Source organism: Ctenocephalides felis, unplaced genomic scaffold, assembly GCF_003426905.1.
Source record: "Ctenocephalides felis isolate EL2017-DRISC unplaced genomic scaffold, ASM342690v1 CF-g0.4_SCAFFOLD_03572, whole genome shotgun sequence".
Classification (NCBI taxonomy): domain Eukaryota; kingdom Metazoa; phylum Arthropoda; class Insecta; order Siphonaptera; family Pulicidae; genus Ctenocephalides; species Ctenocephalides felis.
In genome coordinates, this window is record NW_020539726.1 from 18,180,778 (window position 1) to 18,200,062 (window position 19,285).

The 19,285-nt window shown below is 29.0% G+C and overlaps 2 protein-coding genes across 2 annotated transcripts; both read left to right on the forward strand.

Annotated features, from left to right (window-relative positions):
- Positions 1-3,463: 3,463 nt before the first annotated feature.
- Positions 3,464-4,546, forward strand: LOC113388187. The gene has a single exon (XM_026625587.1). The coding sequence runs from the start codon at positions 3,464-3,466 to the stop codon at positions 4,544-4,546; it is 1,083 nt and encodes a 360-aa protein (XP_026481372.1).
- A 3,612-nt stretch (positions 4,547-8,158) lies between these two features.
- Positions 8,159-10,021, forward strand: LOC113388188. The gene has a single exon (XM_026625588.1). It carries the CDS (start codon positions 8,159-8,161, stop codon positions 10,019-10,021), a length of 1,863 nt encoding a protein of 620 aa, XP_026481373.1.
- Positions 10,022-19,285: the final 9,264 nt, after the last annotated feature.

A 19,285-nucleotide genomic window follows, 5' to 3' on the forward strand; every position in this document is an offset into this window, starting at 1 on the left:
CACTTTGAATGAAGTGTACAACTCTGGATTAAAAATTATGGCAGTGAAAGAAAAGTTTCTTCTGTGGCTTGATGCTGGACTAGGAGAATCCGATTGGATAACATCTATTATCAAACCTACTACTGATCCTAACTTTAAAAAGAATCTGCATGGAAATAATTTAAATTATGGGTACACTGTTCGACATCGTATGGCTACGTACTTTATCCAATTGGATGAGCATTATCGTAACGGTAGACCTGTTTACCATTTAGTTGAGGAGTGCTATCTTCCAGTATATGCAAGCTTTGCTGTCCACACCAGTTTTCCATTCCAGAAACTTGTTGACCGAACGCAACTTAGGATTAATGAAGCTGGATTGGGAAAATATTGGGATGTTTTGAGTCGATATGAAATCAAACTCTATACTAAAAGTCATTTGGCTAAACCAGAATATAATCACGAAGAAGCCATTCCTTTATCCTTGTCACATTTACAAGGAATTTTCTTTGCTTTAATAATTGGTATAATTATAAGTTGTTTTGTGTTTGTGGGGGAATATTTTGCAGAGCATAATAAATTTTTGGTGAATTAAACATACAAACTTACTAGTAATAATTAAAGTGAACTAAAGGCACCACATATAGATAATTTTTATATGATAGCAGATTTGTTTCAAAAATAATGTATAAAAAAAAGAGTGCGCGTAAGGTTTATACGCGATTGAAGTATTTTTTTTTGCTATTATACGAATGGCATTTAAGTTAAAAATAAATACAATATATAACGATTTTGTAAGATGTTTATTAGTAATATGGTAACACTCGTGATGCACACATTTATTAATATCAACCATTATACATATTTATCTAATAATAAATTATAAATTATATTTAACATAGAATTAAAAATATTTATGACATTTGAAAATAATAATGTAATTAAAGTCATACTTCAAACACGACATGATCGGTTTGTCATTGTAATTAGCATTTAGGACTTGAAAATTCATTAGAGTAATGAACTAATTGCTGATTAATAAATTCTATAATATTCGTTCACATCGTGCCTAAAGAAATATTGTTTTCACAATTGCATTGATCATGTAATTGTGTTTGAAAAACTTCATGTAATTAAAATTAACATACATTCAATGACTGCTTGTATTTTTTTATTCTTTTGCTGGCAAGACAATCTCATTCTTTGAGCAGCTGTAATATCTGTCTTGCCTTTAAAATATTTTCCATTTTAATAACTTCATAGATTCAAATAATATAGAAATTATTTCAATTAACTTACGTTTTGTACACGGCACAAGTATTTTATTATTTTCATTATAATTATTTTCAAAGGACTAGTAGAATTTTTTTCTGATTCAGGCATTTTTTATTAAAATACAGTTAAAATATAGTACAAAAAATTTATTTGTACTACAATGTAACCTTAAAATCTAATGACATCTCAATGAAAGATCTCTATTCACTCGAAACGACGACTAATCACAATCGACCCGTATAAAAATTATTTCATCGAGAGCGAATGACAAACAGTTCGGACGTAACGCAATTTCCGTTGTATTTTGACAGATTTACTTCGAGAAATTTTACTTCGAAAATAAATATTCACAATGGAAAATTGATTTTTTGATATATTCAGCTACAGAATATTTTATCGACATAATGGAATAATGTATATTCCATTAGATATTGCAAACCTAAAGCTCAATTTTGAATTAGTAAACATTTAGGTCTTGTTAATAAAGACCCTATTAATTAAAAAAAGACTGGATTTTTTTAGTTAACTGTTATAACTCCATCTTGTTATGGTTTTAAACAAACAAAAATAAATTTCTTAAATAAGTAAATAAACTAGCAGATGTTTAAATACAAAATTTGGTATATATAAACTTCATTACATATAGTTTGTCTAATAGCAAAATAATTTCTTAAATTAAATTTTGTGTTTACCCTAGTAGGTTTTTAAGAAGAAAAATGTGAGTTGTTTTATTATTAATTATGAGATATTTATAAGAGCTGTGACTAATTTTATAAATTTTGAATGCTTTTACTTGTTCTATTTAAAAGTTGTGATGATAAATGTTTATGTATTATAGAAGACCTAATTGCAAAATGTATGAGAATTAAATGAATTTAAGTATATGAGAAATAATAATAGAGTTGCTTGCTTTGTATACTACACTTTAATTTGATTATAATTTGTATCAAACGAAAACGTTTTAAGAAATCCACTATTAGTAAATTACTGCTAGTAATCACTTTCATTTGCAAATGATGTAAAGTTATATGTATATATATACATATATAGCAAAATCCTTGTATTAATTCGAAGCATGTGTTGCTATCTCAATGCCCAAAAAGCACCTCATTTTAATCTAAATGTGCCATTTCTGTGCCATGCAAATATGAGTATAGACAAATAAATAATCAATCATATTTGCTTCAACTATCAATAAAATTATATAAACACCAGACAGAAAACAGTGCCCTTTCACTGAAGTTATCCATTAATAATTCAACTTGCTTCCTTATATTTTCACGTTTGTGATTTATTTTGTGGTTCCATACAAATTATCCGTTCAGACGTTTCATTTCTAACTGATTTGTTAAATTATTATTTATTTATAAATCTATGGCACGTTGTTGAACTTATACAAAAATAACTTGGCATATCTTTATCTTACTTATAAAAGATGGAACAGATGTTTAGGATTGATCAGTGTACATTATAAGTCAAATTCATTCACAATGAAATACAATTGATGATTTTAATTACTATTGAGTGCGTTATATTAAGTGTTTCTCAAAATCTTTTGTTTTCCAAAAACCATAAAATAGACGTTGTTCAAAATATCATGGATTCCATCACAAGCAATATGTTTGATTCAAAATGTCTAACGATCAGCATTGTTGACACCTGTGGAGCATTGAAGTCTCAGAATATTAAAAATGACACTTGTGCCAGAATTATACGTGATGAAAAATATTCTGGATCATTCTTGAATGTAAATGCTAAAAAAAGTTTTCATTTTTTTCTAATTCCAAATGCATCGTACCCATTGACCAAGTTGATGAGGAAATATTATAATTGGAGAAATTATGAAGCTGTAACACTTTCCGTGGTTTATATATCAAATGTATCTCGCAGTGATGAAATTTCATCTAATAATTGGCTAAAATCAACATTTGTTGCTAGCTGGACACTTAATATTACACGTATTCTGGTGTATTATTGGTCAGACCATCAAAATTCCTTACAATGGTTCAACTACAATGTCTACTCCCAAAAACTCTTCAACCGTACTGGTGACTATAACACGAAAAACTATTGGCAAGAAGAAACCAATATGAATCGTCATTCAATCCATATTTGTTTTTACAACATACGTCCTTTCAGCTTAATTTTTCGTAACAGATTTGGAAAAACAATTTATTCAGGAATAGATGGTTATGTGATGAAGAATATAATGCAAAATTTCAATGCTTCGTATTCTGTGTTGGAGTCAAATGATACTTATGACAGCAGGTTGACAAAATCCAGAAATGCCTTAGCTAATCGCTCTTGTGATATTTTATTTACATCTCAGTATATCATAAATGATCCAAGGATTCATTATATTTATCCTGTAGCACGTGATGCCTGGTGTGCCATGGTACCCAAAGCTGGTAAGATGAATGATGTCATAAAATTAGTTACTCCTCTAAGTTCAACGGTTTGGTTTTTCATTTTGGCTTGCACAAATTGTATATTTGTTATTTGGTGGGCGTTCAGAAAACTGGGTGAATCTCACTTGAATGAAGAAGACAAGAGGTTGATCTTCCTGGATATTATAAGTATTCTACTCAATATATCAATATCACCAAATATTGCAAAATTATCTTCCAGTGTAAGGACACTGGTGATGTCTTTAGTATTGTATAACTTTTTTGTGTCTTTCTCTTATTTGGGTTTGTTATTTGGAAGCCTCATGAAACCTATTTATCATAAAGATATGAATACTTTGAACGAAATAAGGCAATCAGGTTTAAAAGTCATGGTTCACAAACCAGAATACCACATTTGGTTGAAAACTGGTTTAGACAACAGGGAATACAATTTGAGCGAAATATTTTTATTGGAGAACAACATGTCCAAAATAATGGATATGCGTGAGAATAACAATGTGGATTATGGATATGCAGTAAGAAGAAGATTAGCAGTATTTTTTGTAGAACTAAAATCTCACCAAAAAGATAGCAGACCAATATACCACTTGGTAGAAGAATGTTTTTTTCCCATGTATTCAAGTTATGCAGTTAATCTAAATTTTCCTTTTTCCCAACGGATAGAAAAACTTATTAGAAGATATCAAGAAGCTGGTTTGGTCATTTTTTGGGATATGTTGAGCAAATATGATTATGGAAGATTTTCATCTCAAGGCTATAGCTCGGATGACGTTGATAATTTAATAGTTATTTTTCGCATTTGGAGCTTAGGGATTTTGCTTTGTTTTATTGTATTTATTTTAGAATTCATCATAAATAAGTCTCAGTTGCGAAATGCTTCATAGATAAATTAACAAGTTCACAAAGTAGGCACAAAATCCATTGTATTATGTTATTTTAATTCTATATTCAAATTATAAATTTATTTGGATATATAGTGCAGAATATTTTGAATCTATGGCTTCAAATCAAACTTTGCTATATTTTGTCATTAATTTCTATATATGTCCAAGATCACAAACTTAATTACAATATTAAAAGAAAAACTAGCACAATAAAAATATTATAAAAGCATAATATTTTCTTTATAAAATATTATGATAAATAAAATAAAATTAGTATTATTTCCAAATAAAATGTTATTTATTAATTTAAATGTTTTACTAAATACTTTCATGTATTAACTTGAACTCAATTCTAATGTATCGATTTATATATAATAAAATATATACCTAGCTGACATTAGTTTATCTTTGTTTTATATCACATTAATCAATAGAATAAAGAAAAGATTGATATAAATCAACATACTGTATCGCACCATTAAAATTCAAATCATCATAATTTAGGAAGTCGGAAAACACCAAATTATAGTAAAATCAACGACATTCGGTTTTATTATATATAATTTGTTTCTTGTATATTTTATTGATTGTCAATTTTACGATTATTGGTAAACGTTGTAAATAAATATTTAAATTATTTTTGCAATTCAAATTGCAGATACAATCTATTTTATTTACAACACAGCATATGATTTTATTAGAATTATAAAAATAAGCGATGCATATGAACTTACAGAAAATCATAACATTAACCAACCTATGAGTATATATGATATAAGTATACCCTAATAAAATACTTTTTTGTACTAAGCTCTTTTTATATATAGGCAATTTCTGTGACTTTTTTAGAATATGTTCAACATTTACTTCAAACTGCCTAATATCGAGCAGTATTAATACAGCTGACGTATGAAAATATAGATCCAAAATATGTTTTCCTCGAAATTATATCATCAAAGCATAGGAATATCATCAGCATAATAAAAAAATATTTATTATAAAATTAATAATATAGAATTTAAATAAGGCAAACGTTGTCTTATCTGAATAATATTATGAAATTAAACTTAAAATGTAATGCATATTTTATAGTTATTTACAAGTAACCTTTATTTTTTTTCAAATATGGACAAATTTAAAAGAACCTATTATAAATAAGTACTAAAAATCAAAATTTGGCTGATAACTTTGTATTTTTTTATTTTAATTTTATTCTGCTATCTGTATATATAATTACATTTAGCAGAGAATGCTGACAAGTTGTTTACAATTAGTTGTTTACAAATTAGTAGATACCCCCAGTGGCGTATCTACTAGAGCTAATATAATGAAAAAAAAAAACTAAAATCAAAAGGAAAAAAACAATAAAATGTACCAAAATGAAAGTATTATAGTTAATTAAACTATATTAGGTCTCCAGGTTTTTTTCTTTTAAGTCGAGTCGGCTGGTCTTCTTGGTATGAATGACATACTAGTTAGTTAGGAGGAGCGTTTAATATTTGCCGCAGGAATTTGTTTTGTGCGCGTTGCATTATGTTTGAATAGCTCTTTTTAGCAGTACCACAAAGTTGAATTCCGTAGGTCCACACGGGTTTGATCACCGTCTTATATTTAAGTAATTTGTTGTAAGTTGATAATTGTGATCTTTTTAAGAGCAATTAATAATTTTTGAAGATTAGATCTATTTGTTGTCTTTTGTTCTTTATATGTATTTTCCAGTTTAGTTTCCTGTCTAAGTGAATGCCGAAATACTTTATTGATTTTTCTGGCGGAATATTGCATCGTTGAGCACAACTGCGGGGCAAGTTCGAGTGCAAAGCGTGAAAGTCATATGAACTGATTTTGTGCTATTGACTTCTATCCTCGAAAACGGAAACCATTTCTCAGCTATGCTGAGATGATGTTGAAGACTGTTTGAAGCTGCATCTTTGTTTGCGGCGATGATGCACATATTATCAGCAAATGTGGCTACACTTGCGTCAGTTGAAGTTGGAAAATCGGCTGTAAAAATTAAAAATATTGTTGGGGCAAGGACACTCCCTTGAGGCACTCCGAAATTCATTTCTGTAATACTTGAATTTGTACCAGAGATTCTGACGACAAATTTTATATTTTGTTAATAGGATTTCATTAGAAATGTAGTATCTAGTAAACATCTAGTTACCTTTTACATTAGGCCTGTATGCCAGATCTTGAGATCTGAAAAACCGCAGAACAGTACCTTTTTTATGTAGTGCATTATTAATTACGTTTATTATTCTATGAATTTGCTCTATTGTTGAATGCTTGTCTCAAAACCGAAATTGATGGTTCGGAATCAAATTTTGTTATTGTAGGATTATTTCAATACGTTGTAAAATTAGCTTTTGAAATATTTTGGATACGCAAGACAATAAACTAATCGGCCTATATTATCTGTCATAGTTATTTCAATTATAAGATGGCAATTGTGATGGATAAAAATTTTTGTAAGAAATGATATTGATAATATTTTTCCTGTGAAATAAATGTACATAAAATCGAACCCACATATTAAAAACGGTTTATATATTTTTTAAGGTCTATGTTAGGCAGGTAACATATGACATGTGACATTTAATCCATCGGGAGAGTTCTGCGATTGTCGACAATGTTTGCTCAGCAAGTAACTTCACAGTCTCTTTGTTGTTTGAGCACTATATACAACAGAAAATATATGAGGACTAGCATTCCATGTAGTGGCTAAGGCTTCATATATTTTTTGCTTATAAAATACATTTCAAGCTACCTATCTTTTCAACATTTTTCAAGATATATACATACAAACATATCTACTATTATCCGAAGGACCTAAAAACTTTAAAATAAAGACTTATTCCATTGAAAGTTTTCAAACCTCGACCTCGACGTGTATTTAGTACAGTCGGTTGCAAGTTTATATTTCTGCTCAAATATTTGAACAGTTATTGAATAAAACGTTTAAAATAACAAACAATGGAAAATTATCCAAATTCTGGAACATTACTATTAAACAGATATAATTAATCTAATAAGCGCGTGGTATATAAAATTATCTGAAACCTTCCATTCCAAATAAAACTCTTTCCTTTGAGAGCTGTAATATTATTCCTAATATCACCAGATATCTGGTTACAGATAAAATATATTATTCACTAGTTACAATATGAACCGGGTTATTTTATCGTTTGATCAAATTTCTAACTCATTGACTTTAGTAGATTTTGACACATGAGTAGTAAAGGTTATTATAATTATTTATCTAACAAGACGAATGAATAAAAAATGCAATTGATTAAAGCCACGTGTAACTATTGCGTATTCCATAATTAACAGAAAAGACATAACCAAAGATTTTCTTCAGTAGGTTATATGTTATCGAAGCAAAAAGTTTCATACATAAAGTTCATTGCTTCATTAAAATCAAGTACAATAAGTAATCAATATTTCTATCACTTTTTGTCTGAATAATATTTACAAAAAGTATTTAATTGAAGTGCACGTGTTAAGTAGAGCAATCGACTATTAATCAAATCAATGTTTTTTGTGAAAACTGTATAAACACATTTTCTATCAGTATATAAATTAAAGTGAATATGACCAAGGATGTTGACAATGACGTTAGCACTATGGTCCCGTAATAGTTCAAACCGAATTTTATATTTAGTAGTGTTTTTCCTATTTGTTAAAAATGCACAAGGAAACTATTTAGAGAAACAAATTCAAGTGAAAGATTATGGAGCAATGTTTAGTCAAATTCTAAAAGTATTAGGCTCAGTAACAGAAGCAGAAGATTACTCTGACACAATATTCTTGATTGATGTAGATGGAATAAAAGGACAATTAAACATGGTATTTGATAAAAATGCTTTTATAATATATGACATTACTAACAAGGATAAAATACCACCGCATAACTTTTTGAATAGTTCATATCTATATGTAATAGACAAGCCTAAGCTCAATGTATATCAAATGTTGCAAAGATTTTACAAATGGAGCAATTATGATGTCCAAACGCCTGTCAATGTATACGTACATAATATAACTTTAGAAGAAGAACTTGATTGTTACGAGTGGATGTCAAATATTTTCAAAAAACTTTGGTTGAAAAATGTGACTCGGATATTAATTATTTTTTGGTCCAACATAACACACTCTCTACAATGGTTTACTTACCACGTATTCTTAAGACAAATATACAATCAGACAGGGGTTTATAGTTTAAGCAAAAATATAAGCTTGTCAAATAATAATATGTATGGGCACTTGCTAGATATCTGTTTGTATGATTTACCACCAGCGAGCATCATGATGATGGACAATGTTGGAAATTTAGCAATTTCAGGAACCGATGGATATGCAATGAAAACAATTTTAAAAGCAATCAATGCGACATATCGCATAACATTCGAAGATGGAAAACAGGAAAGTCGTTTGTCTGCATCAAGAAATAATTTAATAAATCACAGATGTGATGTTTTATTCACATCCCAATATTTTATTGACAATTCAAAACCAGATTTGCAGTACATATACCCACTCCAAGAAGATTCATGGTGTATAATGGTGCCTAAAGCTGGGAAAAAGAATGATGTGAATAGATTTATAAAACCATTTGGCAATGGTGTGTGGTTTACAACTGTCGTTTTTATAGTGTTGATAGGGTTAGCTTGGTATTGGTTCTTTAGGTTTTATGATAGAGTTCACAGAGCAAATGATGAAATTTCTACTTTATTAATTCTATGCGGACTTTTCCTGAATTATTGCATCCATATAAAGTGGCGCGACGTCGGAAATAGTGCTAGGTTTTTAATGATGGCTGTATCAATTTATAGTTTCTTCATAACGAATTCTTACCTAGGTTTATTATTTGGTAGCTTAATGACACCAATTTATAATGAAGATATGCACACATTACGCGACGTTAACAAATCGGGTTTAAGAGTAATAGTTCACGACGAAGAACTTCAGAAATGGGTTGAGCAAGGTTTGAACAACACCGATTTGAGTCGAATGTTTTTACCAGAATCAAATATGAGCAAAATTTTAGAAATGAGGAATGCTAATAATATAAATTATGCATATGCAGTGAGATATCGATATGCAAGTTTTTTATTAGAACTAGATGAACATATAGAAAATGGCAGACCTATTTATCATATAGTCGAAGAATGTTTTCTTCCCACATTTGTCAGCTATGTGGTGACTATTGATTTTCCGTTTGCCAGAAGAATTGAATATTATCAGAGTTTGTTAAAACAAGCTGGATTGTATGAGCATTGGTCTGTAGTTAGTTCAATCGATTATAATCAAATGACAGCTTCAGTTTCAGCGAGAATAGAAGAAGAAGATCCATTTGATTCACTAAGATTGACGACGACACATTTAGAAGCAATTTTTTATGTTTGGCTGTTAGGCATTTGTATTAGTTGTCTTATATTTCTTTTAGAACGAACTAGTATTCGGAAAAGTTGAAAATAAATTCAGTTTGTTGCATATTCATTTTCAGAGAGAGAATTTCAACCAACGTTGAAAATTTATTAACTATTTAATAGATATCTTTTGGTAATTGTGTGAATCAGATAAACGATTCACATTAAATGTTAAATATTTTTGTTTGACGATTTTGATTAAACTTTTTATGGTAACAGAGTCTGACTCTAGGAGTACTAAATACTAGAAATCTATAAAAACTATATAAAACCACGTTTTTGGAAAATACTCGGTGTATGTATTATGTATGTTCGATTGTTTATTGATAAAAATCAACTAAATTGAAAATAAAATGTTTGTAAAATTTATACAAAATTGAATCATCTGAAATAGTTTCTTTTATGTACTACTACAACTTGAAATACTTATATATTTCTGATAAATTAATATAATGAATTATTATTTATTAAGTCAATTATGTACACATTTTGGGAAGTTCACGCAAACTTTTATATGCAAAATGTCTCTTACACCTAGTCGAATATGATCTTATATAATATGTTTGATATGTTTTAAATAATTTATTCATTATTGATGTGTTATACACATAATTGCGACATAAATGTTTACATTTAAAATGTACTTTTATACAATAATTCATTTAAAATAAATAACAATATTAAAATTATGTATTTCTCATATGTACGTAAATAAAAAATCGTTACATTAACTCACTAGAATTGAAAATTCAATTTTTTTATTATAATTTATTCAGCAAAAGAGTAAAATTGTGGTTAGTACTATACTTAATTGAAGTAAATCAAAATATAAAAATGTTGCAATTGCTATTACTACTACTAACTTTGTATTAATTAATTGATGATGTATGCATTGTGACTACTTTCTGCAAAAATTAATAATTTTATGAATAATTAAATTGTTTTGTATTATCATTTATTTAAAATAAAACATGTATTTTTGCTTTTTTGCCTACCGATAATACTATAAAAATTATTAATATTTGATTATCATAATTTTATTTATTACTTATGGATAATATAAATATGATTCAATATTGTTTAAATATTAGTATTAGGGGAAAGTGCCCAAGTGGCGGACACCTAAGGTTATTTATAAATAAATCAAAAAATATTTTACGAAATGTTTATTAAATTATGATTTATGTTAGATAACAAAGTTAGAAATCAAACTAAATTAACAAATCCGCAATCTTTTAACAATAATTATAACTATAAATCAAACTTTGTTATCAAAAAATATGATTTTAAACAGTGGCACCTAGTACCGGACATTTCAAAATAACCTGCATTGAACACATGTGTAGCCATCTACATACTTTAGAATGTTTGCACAAGTGTTTTTGACGAATATTCTTAGATATTGCAAAAAAAGTCACTATTCATCCACTCTTTTGGCTTGGTCACACCGTTGCTCTCAGCTGGAACATTCATCATAAGCTTTTCATTCTTTGACTAGGAAATACAAAAAATGGGGGTATGTAGTTACCGTTAGCACTCATACAGAACAAAACTAAATAATTGGAATTAATTACGTAAATTCTCACAAGAAATATTAATATGTTTACTGTCCGGAACTAAGGGACGGCTTAGTGTCCGGTAATAAAGGACAGACATTTTTGTTCATTTGGTGGCACCTACTAAAATTGGTTAAGGGGTTAGGGGTACTTGCAGGCACAAAAAAATGAGTGTTTTCAGTATTTTTTTTGTTATTGAACGATGTTTTTCTACAAAAATATTAATACAGCATTATTATACAATGCTTTGACTTGATGTAACAAAAATTTCAGAAAAAAAATCAATATTCCCAAAGTTATAGCTGTTTTCGAAAAACGGTCCTGGCGGTGACCATCATAACTCCTTGGAGATTCATCTAAACTCAATCAAATTAGAAAAATAGTTTTATGAATAGTTAATCCCGTACGTTAATACATATAACAGTTTTTCAGCCATTGTGGAAGTTTCCAAAATTTCTATTTGCTGTTGCCTACGAAGCATTCTGGACTCCCGAATGTTCTCGTTAGCGCGCTGATCTGCCACTTTCACACGTGCAGCATCCAATTTTTCAGCATATCAATGGGAATCATACCCACAATTAGGTCCTAGGGTACCCATAATCAATAGTAATGATTATGTATATGTATTCAGCAATTTGTACGATAGTAGAACCAGTATTCACGGTTTTTAGGCATATTTTTTACACTAGTTGGTTGAAGCTCTTAATTTTTTCTGATTATGGATTCAATCTTGAACTACACATTTTGAAAGTAAATTATCATTGCTGAGATCGTTTTAAATCAGTTTAAAAGCTTTTAAACTTTTTTTTCACATCAGGAGGTGAGGGAGAATAATCTTGAGTATAAGTATCGAGCTCTCCACTTGCGTCAACGCGCTGGTAAGAGTCCAATAACTCAAAAAGTGATCATCGGATCAACTTGAAATTTTCAGAGAACATTTTCAAGATATTACACTTAATGAAAATGCAAAAAAATAAAAATCAATTTTTCAAAAATTCCAAGTACCCCTAGCCCCTTAAAAGATCTAATAATATTCTACAATATTACGGATAACAATCAAGTACAACTTTTATCTTTGCATACCACTCGAATTTAAATGCAAAACATGCTAAAATTACTTCCATTAATATTTGGGTGACATTATGATTTTGCGCCTAAAACAAGAAAGGGTTGCTCTCGCCGTGGCCGTGTGCGTCACAAGTGAGGCTTGGAGCGTGATCCTGTACCTGTGTGCCCCCAGTGCCCCTTTCACTTGTATTTTGAAATGAAAAAATTTATACTCGCTTAAATAATACGTGTTAAATAGAGTGTCCGGTGCTTGGTGCCGCCCGGCGTTACGGGACTTTCCCTTATTTATTTCATTCAATGCTATATTGCACGTATAATACACGAATTTTAAATCAGATTTTAGCAAAACAGCAAAAAATATATTTTACAATGATTAATCAGCGGAGAATTTTACTGAACGTAAATAGGTAGTTGTTTGTTTAATGTGTTTGTATTGAACAGTATAATAACTAAAATTCAACATGAACCTCTGTTCCCTGACCTGCCCTATATATGGGTTCAACTTTTATAAAACGCACACCAACCAAACCTTGACATTTTAGAATTATCTGATTTTTTTACAGATATTAAACATAAAATCACTTGATTTTGATCATTTGATTGTATTTCAGGATTTTGCTAAAAAATGTTCATGTAAATATTTACGATTGAAATATGAATTTTTTCGTCAATTTTTATGAACATCCTTTGCGGTAAATTAATTATCTCCAGTTGCGCTGATCGAATCAGTATTATTAGTTTTTAATTACACTTATATTAAAGTAAACTTTATAATAATTTTAAAAAAATTGTTTTTGCAATTTTCCTAACAATAACAATACTTGAATCGTTTGTAATAGAACGACTCATATAGTTAAGATTATAATAAACCTTAATTTAAAATTATTGATACTAATGTGTGTTTGAATAATTTTGAATATTTTACTCATACAAGAAATACGAATTAATAAAAAGTTCAATTGATTAATTACTAGTAGAACCAGTAAATTTCTTCAGTTGGTTAAATGTGATCGGATCATAAAGGTTTTATACATGGAGTTCATTGTAGGTATTATCTGAATACAATAAGAAATCAATATTTCTATCATTTTTTGAGGCAATAATATTTATAAAAAATATTTGATAAAAGTCCACGTGTAAATGGAGCACTAGTCTATTAATCAATTCAATATTTTTTGTAAAAACTTTATTACCACGGTATATGTGTATAAATTAAAATTAGTATGACTAGCAATGTTGATCATGTCGTTGGTACTATGGTCCCACAGACCAATCCGAATTTTATATTTAGTAGTGTTTTTTCTATTTGTTAATAGTGCACAAGGAAACTATTTGGAGAAGCAATTTCAAGTTGAACATTATGGAGCAATGTTCAGTCAAATTCTAAAAGTATTGGGCGCCGTAACGGATGCAGAAGATTACACCGACACAATATTCTTGATTGATGTAGATGGAATTATTAACCAACTGAATATAGTATTTGATAAAAATGCTTTTATAATATATGATATTGGTAATAAAGAAAAAATACCTCCACATAACTATTTGAAGAGTTCTTATCTATACATAATAGATAAGCCCAAACTCAATGTATTTCAAATGTTGCAAAGATTTTACAAATGGAGTAATTATGATGTCCAAACCCCTGTAAATGTGTACGTACATACTTTAACTTTACAAGAAGAACTTGATTGTTACGATTGGATGTCAAATATTTTCAAAAAACTCTGGTTAAAAAATGTGACTAGAATATTAATTACTTTTTGGTCGAATGTAACGCATTCTTTACAATGGTTTACTTACCACGTATTCTTAAGGAAAATATACAATCAAACAGGGATTTACAGTTTGAGCAAAAATATAAGCTTGTCAAATAACAACATGTATGGACACTTGTTAGATATCTGTTTGTACGATTTACCACCTTCTAGCATTACGATGCTTGATAATTATGGAAATTTGGCAATATCAGGCTCCGATGGATATGCAATGAAGACAATTTTAAAAGCCATGAATGCAACTTATCGTTTAACATTTGAAGATGGAAAACACGAAAGTCGCTTGGTTGCATCAAGAAACAACTTAATAAATCACAGATGTGATGTTTTATTTACATCCCAGTACTTTGTTGACAATTCAAAACCAGACTTGCAATATATATACCCACTCCAGGTAGATTCCTGGTGTATAATGGTGCCTAAATCTGGGAAAAGGAGTGATATAAATAGGTTTATAAAACCGTTTGCCAGTGGTGTTTGGTTCACAACAGTAGTTTTTATTGTGTTGATAATAACAGCCTGGTATTGGTTTTTCAAGTTTCATGATGAAGTTCACAGAGCAGATGATGAAATTCTACATTATTAATTCTATGCGGACTTTTCCTGAATTATTGCATTCATATAAAGTGGCGCGATGTCGGAAACAGTGCTAGATTTTTAATGATGGCAGTGACGATTTATAGTTTCTTTCTAACGAATTCTTATTTGGGTTTATTATTTGGTAGTTTGATGACACCTATTTATAATGAAGATATGCACACATTAAACGACGTTAACAAATCGGGTTTGAGAGTAATAGTTCATGACGAAGAACTTCAGAAATGGGCTGAGCAAGGTTTGAACAACGCCGATTTAAGTCGAATGTTTTTACCAGAATCCAATATGAGTAAAATATTAGAAATGAGGGATAATAATAATATACATTATGCTTATGCAGTGAGATATCGATATGCAAGTTTTTTATTAGCACGAGAAGTACATACAGAACATGGCAGGCCTATTTATCATATAGTCGAAGAATGTTTTCTTCCTACATTTGTCAGCTATGTGGTTACTATTGATTTTCCTTATGCTAGAAGGATTGAATACTATCAGAGTTTGCTAAAACAAGCTGGATTGTATGAACATTGGTCTGTAGTTAGTTTATTCGATTATAATCAAATGACAGCTTCAGCTTCAGCTAAAATCGAAGAGAAAGATCCATTTGATTTACTAAGATTGACGACGGCTCATTTGGAAGCAATTTTTTATGTTTGGATATTTGGCATTTGTATTAGTTGTCTTATGTTCCTTCTAGAACGAACTAGTATACGGAGGAGTTGAAAATAAAATCAGTTCGATGCTCATTAAATATTTTTTTAAGTCCTAATAAAATTGTGCAGTAAAAATAAGAATAAGAAAAAATGCAGTAAGTCTAATGTTTTTGTTATAATTTTTGGTTGTATCACAAGTCTCATAAAAATTAACAAAATTTTAAATTTTTCTAAAATGGTGTTTTTAATGTCACTGATTGCTTTTTGGATTTTGATATTGATTATTAATTTATATTAGTCGATAATAACTAATTTTATTTTGAAAATGACATAAAAATTTGTGAACGTTTGAATAGAATAGTCTATAGTAGTTTCTTATATTAAAATACTCTACACTTTATAATATTTGGGATATACACATTGGGAATTTTATGCAACTTGCCTTACGCCAAAATACATCTAAGAGCTGGTTAATAATCAATGAACGGGTCGATTGTGATTAGTCGTCGTGTCGAGTGAATAGAGATATTTCGTTGTATGTGTACCGGCGTACGTTGTATGCGTCACCGAGCAGCAATATATCGGAATGTCATTAGATTTTAAGTTACATCGTAGTACAAAACTTGATTTAATAAAAAAATACCTGAATCAAAAGAATATTTTACCTTGTCCCCCAAAAATAATTATAATGAAAATATTAAAATAATTGAAACATTTATGCCGTGTACGAAACGTAAGTTTATTAAAATAATTTCTATATTATTCGTAGTTTATATAAATTTTTGAAGTTATTAAAATTTGAAGATAATATGGAGGAACCATAGAACTACCAAAACCTTATATAAACAGAATAATTGAATCATTTATTGAAGTGATTCTCTGAATATGATTGTAATATTGATCCGATAAATTTATATGTGTGTTTGCAAGTGTGTGTGTATGTGTGTGAGTGAATGACATAAGCCAAATAGCTCATAGAATAGTTATGTATTCTGATTGCTATTGAAAATAAAAATTAAAAAAAAAAAAAAAAAAAAAAATATTATTCGCAGTTTATATAAATTTTTGAAGTTATTAAAATAGTAAATATTTTTATAGGTAAAACAGATATTATAGCTGCTCAAAAATTGTATCGCCAGCGAAAAAGTAAAAAAAATACAAGCAGTCAATGAATGTATGTTAATTTTAATTACGTGAAGTTTTCAAACACAATTACATGATGAGTTAAATTATGAAAACAATATTTGTTTTGGCGTTGTTTAACATAATCCACTGTGTGAACAAATATTATAGAATTTATTAATCAGCAATTACTTCATTTCTCTAATAAAGGTTCAAGTCCTAAATGCTAATTACAATGACAAACCGATCATGTTATATTTAAAGTATGAGTTCAATTACATTATTGTTTTTAAATATTAGAAATATTTTTAGTGCTATAATAAACAAATCATTTATAATTTATTATTATATAAATATGTATAATGGTTGACATTAAAAATAAATGTGTACGAGTATATCACGAGTTTTACCATATTACTAATAAATATAAAATAAATCATTCAAAATTTTTATATGATTTATTTTTAACTTGAATGCCATCTCATACAATAGCAAAAAAGTTAAACTTTTCGCGCACTCTTTTTTTTATTGAATGTATCTTTACTGTTGCGCATATTAACATATGGGCCACACATACAAACTCTACCTATATAACTTATTGATAGAGTTTTCTATTGTTTTATGTCATGTGGCTAAATATTAGCAAATATATCGTTATGTGTTAGTGAAAGCATATAAAATGATTTTCTTACGATAATTGTACCAGAACTCTTATACTACCATACAAACCATATCGCACATTTCCTGGAACTTCATTATTCATAAGCCGATCGCCTTTATACGATACATATTTTTCTTTGACAGTTCCAATAATTTGTAAATGCATAATTAATATTAAAAACATAAGGTAAAGAAACCGGATTTTAGTGCAAATAATTCAGTCAGTTCGGTTGTATTATCGAAGAATGAAGCACATTGTAATACTTCTAATATTTGTGTTCATTTTACCAAGTACATTGTCTAATAATATTTCAGTAAGCCTTCAGGATAACAAAGTTAAGGATTTACTCAAGATAATTGCAGCAATTTCATATACCGAAGAATATACTGAAACTATAATAATTATTGATGTCGATAATGTAAGTCACAAAATAAATTTTGAATTTAATGCAAATTCATTTATCGTATACGACAGCAACTGTAAAAAACCTTTACCTAAATACAACAAATATAAAGGTTCGTTTTTATTCCTTGTTGACCGACCTAGAGCAAATATTTATCGTTATATAAAAAGATTTTACAGATGGAGTAACTATGATATTCAAACTCCTGTCACCATATACATACCATTTGTAAAAGTCGAAGAAGAGTTAAATTACATGAAATGGATCAAAAATATGTTCAAGAAATTGTGGCTTCTGAATCTGACCAGAGTGCTTGTAGTTTTCTGGTCACAAATTACAAACTCCATGCAATGGTTCAATTATCATGTGTTTTTAAAAACTGTGTACAACCAAACAGGAATTTATGATTTAAGATCTAATATGTCTGCAGCTGAGAAAAATTTCTACGAGTTTCCACTTATGGTTTGTTTTTACAATGCAGTTCCTTTCAGCATCATTTTAAATGTTGAAGACAAGGTGTTAATAGCAGGAATAGATGGTTTTATGATGAAAACGATTTTGAAAAAAATCAACGCAACTTATCAAATTGTCAAATTCGATAGCAAGAATGGAGCTGATATTCCTGAATCAAGACAAGCTGTGATTGACCATCGATGTGATGTTTTATTTACTTCTCAATATTTCGTAGACAACTCTAAACCTGATCTCCAATATTTGTATCCAGTGGCAACCGATGAATGGTGCATTATGGTTCGCAAAGCTGGTAAAAAGATTGATATATTCAGGTTTATCAAACCGTTCAAACCACGGTTTTGGATTGCAGTAATTTGTTGTACTAGTTCTGTAATTATAATTTGGAACTGGTATTTAAAACAAGCTAGCATTTTACTCCATAAAGAAGACAAGAAATTGAACTGGTTGCACGTCATAAGTATTTTTCTGAATGTCACGTTATCGATAAAGATGTCAAAATTATCGGCTTCAACAAGAACTATGATTATGTCTGTTGTAATTTATAATATAACGGTTTCATATTCTTACTTGGCGTTATTATTTGGCAGCTTGATAACACCGATATATAATGAAGACATGCACACTTTGGACGATGTTAATAAAACAGGTATTGAAATATATTTTCTTATTATTTTAACAGCAATCAGAATAATTTTAAGTACTATACTATGATTAGTTGTGCTGTATTTTTGATTACATGGCATTCATTAGAAGGCTACATAATTGTTGTTTTCTCTCTTTGTGATATATTTTTTACTTTATATAAGTGTGACTATTTTTGCTTGATATATCCAAGTCTATTTTTTAAGTGAAAACGAATTCGACTACTGCTTGATATCAAGTTGTCGAAATATTGTGGTTGTACTTTCGAAGCTTTTGCCTATGCACTAAACGCCCCTGGTATTAAAAAAATAAATATTAAACTAGTGGTGTATGGTATCGTCCCTTAAGGC